This window comes from Nanorana parkeri, unplaced genomic scaffold (genome assembly GCF_000935625.1).
Source record: "Nanorana parkeri isolate BGI_ZX_2015 unplaced genomic scaffold, ASM93562v1 scaffold2343, whole genome shotgun sequence".
In the NCBI taxonomy this organism is placed as follows: domain Eukaryota; kingdom Metazoa; phylum Chordata; class Amphibia; order Anura; family Dicroglossidae; genus Nanorana; species Nanorana parkeri.
In genome coordinates this window covers 145,086-160,436 of record NW_017308611.1, presented here as the reverse complement: position 1 = coordinate 160,436, position 15,351 = coordinate 145,086, and the positions used below count along the sequence as shown (strand labels likewise).

Genomic DNA, 15,351 nt, shown 5'->3' with positions numbered 1-15,351 from the left:
CTATAAAGAAACCTAAAATATCTAGGTTCTTTTTATCATAAAGGCTGTGCAAGTCACATACAGGGCTGTATAAACAAAGTGATTAAACTCCTAAATATCAGAGAATTGAGCAGTGAGTCTGCAAGGGCATGATCTGTACCCCAAAACTACTTAATTAAGCTAAAGTTCTTTTGGTGCGTATAGTATCCCTTTAATGCTGACTACAGAAACTTAAACTTTGCCGTCTTAAGTTTTTACAGTTTAAAATAGTGAAATGTTTTGTTGTCATTCTCATTCATAAAAGATCCCTCAAAAACATTCAGGTCTATTCAGTAAAAGGTAAATTGCAGAATTTCAAAATCTAGACCAATAAAGACGATTTGGAAAGTGAGCTGAATGGGAGAATTTTTCTGGTTTGGCTATTTTGACCTAGATTATTCAATTCTCCTACCAGTTCTCCTAGCTAAATTGCAGGAGAATTAGTAGCAGAATTGAAGAATCTAGGTGAAAATAGCCGAAATAGAAAATTTCTCCCATTCAGCTCACTTAACAAATTGTATATATTGATCTAGATTTTGCCAATAGATTGTTTCTGAATACTCAAGCGTGTGTGAATAAGCTCGTTTTGTTCGATGCTGCACTTATTGTATGTTAAAACTTTAAGTTCTGTTTTTTGTTAAATTTAATGTTCTATTTTGTGTACCACTGTTGAATGAGCTGGTGCTCTTTAAACAATATTTAATAATATTTATGATGCTATTATAAATGCACCTTGACAATCCTATTTTGAAAATAAAGTTGTTCAAAAAAGAAAAAATCTCATTTTAATTTTTAAGTAGGCAGGAAGTAGGCGGCTGTGTAAAATAGGTACATTTGAGATTTGAGATGGAAGGGACAGCACTGGCCTTCCAGAACTACAAGGAGTGCAATAGAAAATGTAAAAGTTCAATCCGGGCAGCTAAAACAAAATACGCAAAATTTATTGCAAAAGTCAGCAATCCCCCCACCCAGAAAAAAAAAAAATATTCAAACACAAACAATACAAAAGGTAAGAAAGGAGCAGGTGGGTCCCATAAAATATGAGAATGGGAGGTTGATCACAAATGACAGGGTGAAGTATTGAATGCATTCTTCTCCACAGTATTTACTAAGCAAAGCGACTGGTTTATTGAACGCAAAAAGAATTGAACTGAGAGGAAAATACCACCACTGTGCTTGACGGAAGCTAGGATTTGCCAAGGACTACATAGTATTTGAGGTTGAAAAGAGACATGGGTCCATCAAGTCCAACCTATAGCGTGTATGCATGTGAATCTACATGTGTACGAGTGTGGATGAGTCCATGTGTCATCTTCTTCTTAAGTGTACCTGTACCCTGTATTTTGCAGTCTCTGAGGAAATCAACACTCTTAGCTGAAATCACTGCTCGTGGCAGCGAGTTCCATACCCTGACCGCTCTTACCGCGAAGAAGCCCCTACGCCCCTTGTGCTTAAATTGTTTCTCCACTAGTTTTAGGTGGTGGCCTCTAGTCTTTGTTATGGAGGTTACCGTAAAGAGTTTATTGCTGATGTTGCTATTTCCATTGAACATCTTGTACAAGAAAATCATATCCCCCTTAATCTCCTTACTTCCAGCATGAACATGTTTAAATTTAGTAACCTTGTCTCATAGCTTTGGTCCTCCATCCCCTTAGTTTAGTTGCCCTCCTCTGGACTCCCTCCAGTTCAAGGACATCCTTTCTGTGGATTGGTGACCAAAACTGGACCGCATACTCCAGATGAGGCCGAACCAATGATCTATAAAGTGGCAAAATTATAGCCTTGTCTCTGCAGTAAATTCCCTTTTTAATACAAGAAAGTACTCTGCTCGCTTTGTTTACCGTGGCCTGGCATTGCAAGCTATTGTTCAATCTGTGGTCTACAATGACCCCCAAATCTTTTTCCATTTGTGACTTCTCTAGTGGAGTTCCCATTAATGTGTATCCTGCTTGCCTATTTTAACCCCAAAGTGAATAACTTTACATTTATCAACATTGAACCTCATCTGCCATATAGTTGAAGCCTTGCCTTGCCCTTCTCTCTTCCTAGTTGATCACTCCTCCTTTTTGTTATAATGTCTAAGTCCATGTCTATTACCCTCCCGATTTTGGTGTCATCAGCAAAGACGGAAACATGACTATTCACTCCCTCCCCAATATAGTTAATAAACAGGTTGAATAGCATGGGGCCTAGCACAGAACCCTGAGGCACGCCACTCATGTCCTTAGAACAATCTGAAAATGAGCCATTTATCGATACTCTCTGGACCCGTTCCTGTAGCCAGTTCTCTATCCATAAGCCCTCACGGACAGGACCCTCCTTACCATCTTGTCTTGAATTGTATTGTGATTGTAATGTCTTCCTTATATTGTAAAGCGCTGTGCAAACTATTAGCGCTATATAAACCCTGTATAATAATAATAATAATAATATACACACCATTTCATCTATGCCCATAGACAACAACTTGTGTAGTAAACGTTTATGTGGTACCGTATCAAATGCTTTACAAAAATTCAGATACACTACATCCACCGGCCTCCCTCCATCCAGATCTCTACTCACCTCTTCGTAGAATGTTAGTAGGTTGGACTGGCAGGAATGGTCTTTCCTAAATCCATGCTGATCATCATTTACTATGCCATTATCCTGAACAAACTCTATTAGTCCTTAATCATTCCCTCTAACAATTTGCATACTGTGGATGTAAGACTGACTGGTCTGTAGTTCCCAGGTTGGCATCTTGACCCCTTTTTGAATATCGGTACTACCGTAGCCCTCCGCCAGTCACTTGGTACTCCAGCAGTCATTATGGAGTCCTTAAAAATGAGGAATAATGGTCTCGCTATAACCTGGCTGAGTTCCTTAAGTACCTTGGGGTGCAGGTTATCTGGTCCTAATGCTTTATGTGCATTAAGTTTCTCAAGTCTATGTTGAACCCCGGCTTCTGTCAACCACTGTGGTGTATTTTGCTATGGGCTGTGTGGATTCTTATCTATATTAAACTCGTCTTTTTCCTGAGTGTATACTAAGGAGAAAAAAGTATTCAACACCTCGGCCCTCTCCCTGTTGTTTGTGATTAGCTTCCCGTTTCCATTCTTTATAGGGTCTATCTGCTCCTTTCTTACCTTTTTTACTGTTTATGTATTGGTAGAATTTTTTTGGGTTCCTCTTACTGACTGTGGCAATTTGCTTTTCGTACTCTATTTTAGCTGCCCAAATTACATGTTTACATCTTTTATTACATTCTTTGTATTTTTGGAAAGCCAATGCCATCCCCTCCGTCTTATATTTTATAAATGCCCCTCTCTTGTCCTTGATGTGTTGCTTTACAATTTTATCTAGCCATGCAGGCTTAGTTTTTGATCTTTTAATTTTATTACCCAATGGTATACACTTGGTAATAGCATTATATAATGTGTTCTTGAAACACTCCCACTTCTGGTCAGTGTTCAGTGTGTGGAATAAATTGCCCCATTCAATGTCGCATACTATCTGGCGCAGCTTATCGAAGTTTGCCTTTCTGAAATGTAGAGTTCTTGTCCGAACAGACCACTTTTCTTTCCTGTACCCAACATTGAAAGTAATCACATTGTGATCACAATTACCCAGTGTCTCTCCAATTGCAATATCTTCAACTAACGCCGCATTATTGGAAATGATTAAATCTAAGATGGCATTTTCCTTAGTTGGACTAGAAAAACTTAATGCAATTAAATCCCCAGGACCAGATAACTTGCATCCACGGGTACTAATTTTTAAGGACTCCATACTGACTGGGAATGTACCAGCTAGTTGGCATAAAGCAACTGTTGTACCAATATTTTAAAAAGGTTTAAGATGCGTACCTGGGAATTATAGACCAGTCAGCTCAACATCCATAGTATGCAAGTTATTTTAAGGTATTTAAGGTGCTTATGGGCATATCATAAGTGACAACCAACATAGCTTTAGGATAGACCATTCATGTCAAACCAGCGTGCTAGGAGGAGGTGAGTGGCAACCTAGATGGAGGAAAGCCAGTGGATGTAGTGTACCTTGATTTTGCAAAAGAATTTAATACGGTATCTCATAAATGTTTTATTTATAAGCTTCACTCTCTGGGCATTGATGAAATGGTGTGTACTGGCTAGAGAACTGGCTAAGTGAACGTGTCCAGAGAGTATCAATTAATGGCTAATTTTCCAAATGGTCCTTGGTTGGCAGTGGTGTGCTCCAGGGTTCTGTCCTGGGGCCATTGCTGTTTATCAACAATAATGGGACTAATTCTATTAGCAATATTTCAGTTTTTGCTGATGATACTAAAATGTGTAGGGTAATAAACTCCCATAAATTTGGGAAGAGGGCATGTACATGTCAAATGAGATTTAATATCGAGAAGTATAAGGTTATTCATTTCGGAATTAAAAATATACATGCAAGCGACTCACTAATGGATGTTCCACTGGGGGAATCAGAGGTAGAAAAAGATTTGGGAGTCCTATTGGACAATTGCCTTAGTAAAAGCATACAATGCCAGGCTGCAGCAAATAAGGAGAGCAGGGTTCTATCATGCATAAAAAAGGGAATGTACTGTAAAGACCAATCCATTATTCTGCCCCTGTACAAATGTACAAAACACTTGTTTGGCCTCATCTTGAGTATGCGGTTCAGTTTTGGTCTCCGATCCACAGAAAGGATATCCTTGAGCTGGAGAGAGTCCAGAGAAAAAGCTAATAGAGGACCTAAATTATCAGGAAAGACTGCAAGCATTGAACTTGTTTATCTCTTGAAAAGAGGAGACTGAGAGGGGACATGATATTAATGTCCAAAATGTTTAATAGTGATGGGATCATCAGTAATAAACTGTTTACTGGTAGTTCACTCAACAAAAAAAGAGGCCACCGTCTAAAACTGGAAGAAAAAAGGTTAAATCTTAAACTGCAACAGGGATTCTTTACTGTAAGAGCTATAGAGTTGTGGAACTCCCTTCCACAGACAGTGGTTTCAGCTGAGAGTATGAGCATTCAAGACCCGTCTAGATATTTTTTTTCAACGAGCAAGACATACAGAGGTACAGGTAATCTTAAATTAAACACACACACACAGCCATATAGGTTGAACTCGATGGACCTGTCTCTTTATTTAAACGTAACTATGTAACTATAAAATTAGAATCACAGTCTGTGAAAGTGAGACCCAAGGAATGCCCTTTACTTTAATCCTCCAAGAGGCTGAAAGAACACAAACTGACCTATCTCTGCCAGAGTCAAATTTTATGTCGCAGACAGAGCACTCCTCAAAAGAGGATTGTGCAATAAATTTGCCAGCATATGCATGGTGCCCTCTTTCTTATGTCAAACATTACCAAGAAGGAACAATACCAAATAGAAGGAGCAGTGAAACACAGTAAACAAATACGCTAGTGAGTGTCACACCGTGTCACCTATGAGGTACTATGGCAACCCGGCACGGGTGGGTGTCCTGGCCCAAGACCTTAGGAATGGTAGGGCAGTCAGGCTGCAAACCAAACATCGCTGTAGGTGGTGGATAGGGACCTGTGGTAAAGGGTAGCAGTGCTGTGTCCCCAGTCGATTAGTGGTGATGCAGGTAAGAGCCAACTGAAGCTGCTACTCATGGTCCGCACAAAAAGGAAAGAAAAACCAAGCATCTACATGAAGCTCCACCTTTGTGATACAATTCTTGTCAAAATCCCCCCAAAAAAGGAAATCTACCAATTATCATCCTCTTGTTCCTCTATCCTTTCTCTCGCCTCTATGCCTCGTCTTGTGTTTCTGACCTTTGGTCTTCTCTTCTTTTTCTGTCTTTTCTCTCCTCTCGCCCTTTCTTTTTGGAAACCTTAGATACCTTCTGCATTGAAGAAGGACCGGTAGGATGAATGTTTTGACTTTGGCAGCCCTCGCTCTCTGGTCCTTACAGTACTTTCATTTTACCTGATCTCGCCAAGTATATAATGCATGCAAAATGAACTGCAAGTCCTTGTTTGTTTAATGTTATACTATTCTGTTTATCTTTCACATTTAATGTATTTGTTTTTTTCTACTGTTGTAAAAAAACGGACGGACGGCAGTGGAGCATTGGCGGGTTGCCGTCTCCAGACTGCTCCATAGCCCGCCGATCGTCTATATGTGTTCATTCGCGTCCGCGATATCATGTCTTTCCTTAATATAGTAAAAAAATAAAAACCCCAGTGGTGAATAAATACCACCAAAAGAAAGCTCTTTCTGTCCCCAAAAAAGGGTATAAAATTCATTTCAGTACAGCGTTGCATGACGGAATAAATGTCAAAGTACCGCAGCGCTGAATACTGAAAAATGGCCTGGATGGGAAGGGGGTTTAACACCGCGGATGTCAACTGGTTAATAAACTTTTTATAGAAGAAAAGGAAATCTACCAGGTATATGGTGGCCAGGTAGCCAATTGAGCCAGCCAGTGACACTAAGCACTACAAACAATCCAATGGAGAATAAACAGGAGGGGTTCCTGACACAGATCACGCATTGCTCGAAGCATTCTCACACCAACATAGTGAATTTTCAGAGACAGGGTCACTAAATGTCAAATTCCTGAGCCTGGTGTCAGCTCTGCAAAGTGAAACCGCAGACATGACCTCTACAGCAGGGCGCTTTGCTAGTGACAGCACAATCAGGCATGCCAATGCAAGATTGTTAAAGTGAAACCACCAATGTTTGAAGAAACCAGAAAAACCAGAGAAACCAACAAATGGCCTGAATCTACGAGCAACTGTTAACTGCAGAAAAAATGCAAATGTTCACAGAAGTCTTGAAAGAACAGAAGAGCTGAAAGAAAGATGTTCATCCTCCTTGAGGACACTAAGCAAAACTGTACATGCCGGTTATGGGGAAAGTAATGGCCCCCTATGGCTGGTCTTCATTTTATTTGTGCCTACTGTCCTCCTTGAGCTGACAGTATAACACATGGTTCATGATCATGAAGTGCTGTGTTCCTCAAAGGACAATAAAAAAATACAATAAAGAATAGAATAAAGTTTGCTATTAATATTCATGAAATTATTATTATTATTATAATACAGGATTTATATAGAGCCAACAGTTTAGTTTGCACAGTGCTTTACAATATAAATCAACTTACAATACAAATCAAGACAAAATGGTAAGGAGGGCCCTACCCGTGAGAGTTTACAATCTAAAAAGGATCAATTACAAATATCCAATATGTCAGTAGGCTGAGGAAACTACAGATACACTGACAAAATAGACTTCCAGCACTAATTTGACACTAACAAATGTCCTTGTATTATAGAGAGGTCAGTATTAAAAGGCAGTGGCATGCTATCGTAACAAGCAACAGTTAAGAAAAGCAAGATGTGTAAACATAACAGTCACAATAAGACCAGAATCCTTTAATGGAGCTAAACAGATGTGTCTCCTCTGGTGTAAACTGAAATTACAGTTTACTAGCAGTAATTATTTTTAAAGTGCACCCCCTTTATCAGACACTGGAATGGTCTATTGCACATCAAAGCAAACTCTTTTTATCTTTTGGTTAAATTGCCTCTGCAACCTGTCCTTCTGTACCAGTTATAGAGACAAAAGCATTATATCTGTCTGAACAGTATTTAAACCTAGGTTTTATTTACTGACGAGCTGAAAATTAAATCCGACAGTGCCATTGTCCTGATGAAAACTTTGCTGGACAGAAGCCTGGGAACCAAGTCCAGTTACAGAAAGCATCTCTAGCATGTCTTTTAGCAAAAGATTTCTAAAACTATATAATCCTTTACTGTCCTCACTACTTGAAATGGGCCTGATTTATCAAACACTTTTGGAATAATGGCATGCAGAAGTGGTCCACATTAGCATGCATTAAAGCAAAGTGACAGGTTTTCTTGATAAGACTCACCCTTGCAGCGCTCTCCCACACCTCATTTTGGCCCCTGAAGCCCTTTGGCACTACCCAGTACTTCTGACATGTGACCTTCTCTTATGCCTCCTATAATGCAATGTTCATTGCTCTCACCAGTGCATTTCTTTGTAAGTCTGATTCCTCTTGTGTAAAGCATCCCCATTGACCACGTCCCGATTACTGTTTGTCAGGACACCTCCAAAATCATAAGGACCTGCAACGATTAAGCAACAAGGCAGCTTCAGCTAAAAATCTCCCCAACTGCAGCATGCAGTCTACTGACCAGCCAATCAGTTTGCAATGTTGACACTGCACTGTTGCCTCTCTGTTGTCTTGTACCAGTCTTGCCACTCTCTGTTCTGCCCTAACATTGACTAGTCGCTGACGGCCACAATTCGCACGTTCAGACCCAGATAAAGACAGTCCAGTCTTTAAACACTTTAACAACAGCTGCTCTTGAACATTCAACAAATTCTGCTGTTTTGCTGATACTCGCTCCATGGCTCCGAGCGTCAACAATCATCCCACGTTCAAAGGCTGTTAAATCGTATAGTAATTCTTATACCACCTCTGCTTCTTACTCAGAGATGCATATTATTTAAAATATAATTATAATCCCCATTGCCATTCTATATATTTTTAAACATATAGGGGGGTGAATCAATGCATTATTTGATTAGATATTTGAATGTTGTTACCAAGATCCAATATTTGTAACGGAGTTCATTTTAAATAGTTTATCGCCAATGTTGCTATCACCATTGAACATTTTGTACATGGAGATCATATCCCCCCTTAATCTCCTCACCTCCAATGTGAACATGTTTAAATTTAGTAGCCTCGTCTCGTAGCTCTGGTCCTCCATACCCCTAATTAGTTTGGTTGCCCTCCGCTGGACTTTTTCCAACTCAAGGACATTTAGAAACAATAATCCCATGTGTGTGACTTTCAGGCTCCTCCATTGTATGGGACACCCCAGGAGATTATAGTGGTAGAATATACCCATCTATATCTATAAGAGTCTCATCCATCTGTACATCTGTAGATTATAACGATTTTTTCCAGCTAGTTACAAATTTAGGGATCCTTCCTAAATGAAATGCGGCTCTGTGCTGTCAGCATATAGCGTGCGGTAGTAAATGTACTTCTGTGACCCAAAAGAGAACTAAGGCCCAAAAACAGCTTTGGCTTTTGTTCTCTTTTAATGGTAATTTGTAGCTTAGTTTAAACTCTGCTCAAACTAGGAACCCTGGAGCAACATTCATCCAAGAATGCCAAGTATTTCAGCTGTTCCATTATTTGTTTTTAACCATCCCAGCAAGATTGGTAACATCACCTCAAAGCTGAAATAGAGACCACCACAAATTAAAGCAGCTATGTATTTTTTTAGCAAATTATAAAATATTTTTTTCTAAATGCAGCCAGTGTAAATTTGACTTTAAATCAAACCCACAGCCATTTAGTGTCACCCCCTCTGAAAAGTCAGGCACTCAGTCATGGACCGAGTGCCCGACAGCTGTACAAGAGAGGAGGGGACCCAGCGGAATAAGGTATGTCCCCCTCCTCTCTCTCCCGGGTCCATCACCGAGATGGCCGCTGTCAGTCAACTGCGCGTGATGTCATATCATGCACGCGCGTAATGACGTAACATGCGTGCGTCCCCTCCTCTCTCTGCAGGCATCCATCACTGTGATGGCCGCCGGCAGTTAACTGCGTTTGACGTCATTATACGTGGGCATGCGTGATGACATCACGCATGCATGTAATGACGTCACATGTGTGCGTGGTGGAATCCAGGCAGCAGCTCCGAGTGACACCGTGCCTGGGGATGCCTCTGATCAGGTATGCTGCATTTCAATGTGCTGATAAGGAAAAGGCTGATATGATAGGAGACCAGAACAAGCAAATAGATAACCTGATCAGTCTGATGCTGCTGTTTCTCTGTCCATTCAAACAGCTGACACCACTGTATTCCTTAACTATAACAGGGAGAGTGATGCCAACCAACTGACTGGACTGTGTGATGAGGTTATGTAAATCTTAGGACTTCATGGACAGAAATACAATTTATTTAGGAGGTAAAACAGCTCCCTTGCATGTGTTTCATCTGTGTATTTAACTGTCTGCCTGGACAGTTAAATACACAGTCTTTTTGCTGCACCTAGAGGAGCTTAATTCCTTTAGCATTTTGTTTAGTGTAAAACAAATGAAATGTCAAAAAAGCCACAGCAGGTGAGAGAACCTGGTTTCTTCAGCAGGAAGACCTACCAACCAGAGTCCTTAAGAGACAAAAGAAGCTGGTGAGCGACTGAATTCACCAGCAATTATTATGGGTATATCAAACAATTTATATTTTGAATGAATGCTACAACACGGATATAATTAATACATAATATAAGAGAGTTGGCATGCATGTCATGCTACAATTTGTCCACCATGCTAATGTTAAGGCATGCATACAGGAGCATGGCAATGGATAGCATGCTTCAGATAAAGGAATGCATGTTAAACCCAGCCAATGAGCAGTGATTTGTGGATGCAGAACTTTATACTGGCTCTAGACATTACAGTTTCTTCATAACAACGTTCAACTTAGGTGTATGTACAACTCCACAGCCATGCACTATGGGGATATTTTATAAGAATTCAGCAAATAATAGGTCATACAGTTTTACATAATAACCAATAAGGTATTGGCTTTCATTCTTAATCTGCACTATCCTGCATAATCCTAATCTGCATACTTATTCCATGTCACCGACATACCAAATTGGATCAGCGTGACAGGCAGGGTTGGACCTAGTATTTTCAAAATGAGGAGATCAGCAACAGCAGCCTCCATGCTGTCTCTCTAAAAGATTCCATTAATGGCTGTAGGAGGGGGATGAAGTCAGGAACTAAAATGCAGACATTTAGCCACATAAGTCACTGAGAATACCCTATGGTCCTAAATTCCATCTAGTGGCCATAATGCGCTGCGATTCTCGATTGCATAGTTGTTCATTTTGCTAATGGGTTATAAATCAACCCCTAAGTAAGGGAAATCTTTCTAACGGAGCCCCAGATGGCAACAAAAAACAGGTAAGGATAATAATCCTTTCCCACTCTACATGCAACTAAACAAAACAAAATAAGTTTTGGCTGGACATACAAATTAAAGCGTTCACAGGGTTAAAGTAAACTGGTGCTGTGCTATAAACTGTTGGTATGGCTTAGCCATAAACTCAGAACCCAGTAATAAACTGAAACTAAATTAGAAAGGGTCACAAAAGAGGCTTCTCTGGCTGATGGTATTAGCAGGCTGAGGTATTCTTTAGCAGAGCCTTTACTTTTAAAAGTTTAGAACAGAGTACAGTTTCACTTTAAATTGAGCTTGTGGGTAGGCTATGGACTAAATATTTACTTTTTCTTAACAAGCAATACATAAGCTTTAAACAATCACCTTCGTAGCTGCGTGCACTGTGGAGCAAAATTCAAAATAAAAAGAGTGATGTCCAAGTCATAACTCTCAGCAGCTATATTGCACCACCCTCCTCTTGCAGTGCATCTACACTTTGTTTACATTGGATATTAGAAGGCTGGCAAGTTAAGTCACTACAGGGGCATAGCAGAATGAGTTAGGTTGATAAAAGTGAAAGCGCTTCTGCTGTGATCTTTGAGGATGAATATTTGTTTACATCAAGGTATCTATACAACCTATATCCTCAAATATTAAAGTACTAAAAAGACTTGGTAAACAGGATACTTATCTATAATCATATGATTTAAATCTCCTTGCTCCTGCCACACACACACACACATGCTTCAATGCAGATTTATAGGATACAAAACTGCATGCTGAATTTCTCTTTCAAAATGCATCCTAATTCCACTGATACAATGCCGACTGTCCAATATTCCTAGCTCTTGTCTCCGATATAATCCACTGTAATTTTTTTTATTTCTTAATAAAAATTGGCTAGATCTCTTCAAATAATGGCTACTACAGAGGCTTTTTGTCCATGTTTCTTACCCTTCCTTGTCCAGTTCCTGGCAGCATGGCTTGAGTAGTGTTTCTGGCACTGTTGTTCCTCGTTGGCCCCCTCTTATGCTGAAACCATCATTCTGCACTACTGGCAAAACTGGCTAATTCCTGTCTCAGAGTGATGATGCAAACACCTGCTCACTATTCAACCATCAGTCTCCACCCTTGCATTTGTTCTGATCAACCAAGTGCGCTGCTGATCAACCAAGTGCGCTGCTGTTGTTCCTGATTTCTGTGTATGACCCTGGCTCTCACTGACTGATCTCCTGGTTCTTGACTTCGGCTTTGCTTCCGTTCTTCCTGCTCTCAGTGTTCCCTGACCTGGTTTGGCTGATTACCTGCTGTGGCTTCTGACCTCTGGCTTTGGCTCTGACAACGTCCTGGACTTTCTCCATTGTTTTTGCATTTATTTTTATTATTGTTTTTAATTAACTTTTATATTTTAAACCTGCACTTTAAGTTTCTGTCTGGTTTCTTGGTTCCCTGGCAGTATGCAAGGGCCATGAGTCCTGACAGTGCAGGTATTCCTACGCTACCCAGGTTGGTCTCTAGGCTGGATCAACAAGATCACTGTATGGATCAGTTCACTCTGACACTTTAGAACCTCCTAGCATGCACTGCCCATCTTGAGCCAGGTGTTTCTCGGCCAGTGGTTTCTCATGTCACTGCTTCCAGCAGTCGCTAAGGGTATGACCAGTTCAGCCCCCCTCCTTCAGCGCTATGGGAGTGAACCAAATCAATGTTGTGGCTTCCTTAACTCAGTGGGCATTTATATTGAAATACTTCCTGATATCGTTGCTCTCGGATAAGGCCTTGGCCTGGGCGAATCCCTTATGGGAGAACAATAAACCTGTCATATACGACTACCCTGAATTTGATGCCTTCTTTCGTAGGGTATTCAAAGTACCAGCTTGTTCTGCCTCTGCTGCCAAGCAGCTCATGTCTATCCTACAGGGTACACGAACCGTTGCAGAGTATGCTTTTGAAGTTCGTACCCTGGTGGCAGAGGTGAGCTGGAATAATGAGGCTCTGGTGGCTGCCTTCTCACATGGCCTCTCCGATACCTTGAAGGATGAGACTGTGGCCAAAGGCCTGCCTAGTGAGCTCGAGGCTCTCATTTCTTTCCTGATTCCGATTGATAACAGGCTCAGGGAGAGACCATCTTTTAGGGAGTACCTGTGGAGGCCTCCTACCAGACTGGCTCCCAGGTTTTCTTTCCCACCCATTCCTCCTACATCCTCCCATGTCTCCTGGGGATGGTGCGTGAGGCAGTGAGCCCATGCAGTTGGGGTTTACTCGCCTTTCTGGGGCTGAGAGGGCCTATGGGAGGAGGGAACACCTGTGCCTTAACTGTGCTCTGGGTGGGCATCTCCTAAAAACACGGCCAATACATCCGGGAAATGCTCGCATCTAAGGTCCTTTCGGGGGCAGACCTTAGGTGGAATTACTTCATCCCCGGTTCTCCCAAAAGACAAACCATTAATTATGGTTGTTCTCTTCTGGGCCGATTCCTCTGCTGTCACTCAGGCCCTAGTAGCCCTAGTAGACTCAGGTGCTGCCTCTGAAAATTCCATTCCATTTTGATGGCAGACCCTTGAAGCCTGCACATGTTACTCACAAGACCATTCTGGTCGATCTGGCTGTAGGGGCCTTACACAGGCAGTCGGTATGTTTCCAGGTTATTCCCTCTCCACACTACCCTATTGTTCTGGGTTACCCATGGCTCCAGAAACATAACCCGACCTTAAATTGGCAGATGGATGAGATGCTTTCTTGGTCTCCACAATGTAACGCTACATGTATCCATAGGCTGGCTAAGCTACTTTGTACATCCTCGGTCTCCACGTTGCCTATGTAATATCTAGAGTATTCGGATGTCTTTGATAAAGTGCATGCAGGTACTCGTCCGCCACAAAGTCCCTATGATTGTGCTACCGAATTACAGCCTGGCGCAGTCCCTCCTCGTGGCAGGGTTTACCCTCGCTCTGTTGCAGAGAATAAGGCCATGGAGGAGAACGTTGTGGATACGCTTTCCAAGGTGTTCATCCACAAGTGCACTTCTCCAGCAGGAGCTGGCTTTTTCTATATAAGGAAGGGTGGTACGCTGAGACCTTGTATTGATTATAGGAACCATCACTATCATGAATGCCTGCCATATTCCTTTAATAACTGAATTATTTGGCCGCATCAAGGGAGCTACGTTCTTTACCAAACTCGATCTAAGGGGTGCATATAATCTCGTGAGGATCAACGAGGGCCCAGCATTTAACACCAGTAGTGGGCATTACGAGTATCTAGTAGACATGTGCGATTCGGTTCGTTCCGAAATTCGTTTCGGACGAATTTTCGGAAATTCGGAGATTCGGATGCATCCGAATTCCGAATTACAGCTAAGACGAATGCAAACGAATCCGAATTCCCGAAATTCGTTATTGGGGGGAACCTCACGCTTTTTTTTAATCTTCTGCAGACTGTAAAAAAAAAAGTAATTTTTTTGTTTCTAATGTCATTTTGCTGAAACTAAATTTGTTATTGGACGAATTTCGTTGCAGCAAAATGACTTTTTTTTTTTTACAGTCTGCAGAAGATTAAAAAAAAGCGTGAGGTTCCCCCCCAATACCAGACCCTTTAGGTCTGGTAGGAATGTTAGGAGGGACCCCCCCCCCCCCGTTATAACACAAAAAAAAGTGTGTGGGGTGCCCCCCAAAATCCATACCAGACCCTTAAGGTCTGGTAGGAATTTTAAAAGGAGAACCCCAGCCCCACAAAATGGGGGGAAAAACGTGGGGTCCCCCCTAACGGTCCTACCAGACCCATGATCCGAGCACTGGCCCGGCAGGGCAGGAAAGGGGGGGGCACATGCAGCAGTCTGTATGGAGCAGTCTGAGGAAGGGGGCGTGCCCCGGAAACGCGTCGACACTCCTCTATACCGATCTGCACATAGGACGTATCATACAGACTGCTGCTGCCTGCATCTTTGGCCCGGTCTTTGCACTGTTCTAAATGCCTGTTGATTATCCACCTTTGTGAGTACTTGTCAATTTATATTTTAACTTATTGTTAAATAAAACTGATCTGCACTAGGAAAAGGTGCCCCCTTTTTGTTTTCTACTACAACTTATACCGAATGGGGAATGTCCTTGGTCCCACCTAGCAATGGACTTTATTGCTGACCTTCCTGTGCATCGTGGTTATACCAATAACTAGGGATGTCCCGATACCGATGCTAGCATCGGAATCGGGCCCGATACAGGGCATTTTGACAAGTACTTGTACTTGTCAAAATGCCCTGATGCCTAGCGCCGAAGCTTGCGCTATGTTTTTTTTTTTTCTTACCTTCCATGGTGGCTGGGGTCCTCTGGGCAGGCTGGAGGAGCGTCGCGTCACTGCTGTGGGCGGAGCTCCAGGTGGGGTCTAATGTA

General features: G+C 41.7%; 1 protein-coding gene across 1 annotated transcript in view; it reads right to left on the bottom strand.

Moving 5' to 3' along the window:
* Positions 1-924: 924 nt before the first annotated feature.
* The window catches only part of SCAI (suppressor of cancer cell invasion), a gene marked incomplete at its 5' end in the record, with an annotated part of 141,518 nt that continues 127,091 nt past the window's right edge, over positions 925-15,351 (bottom strand). The window contains 2 exons of the mRNA XM_018573344.1: positions 925-937; positions 8,020-8,119. Of these exons, the coding sequence (XP_018428846.1) occupies positions 925-937; positions 8,020-8,119 (113 nt within the window). The remainder of the gene's footprint in view (positions 938-8,019; positions 8,120-15,351) is intronic.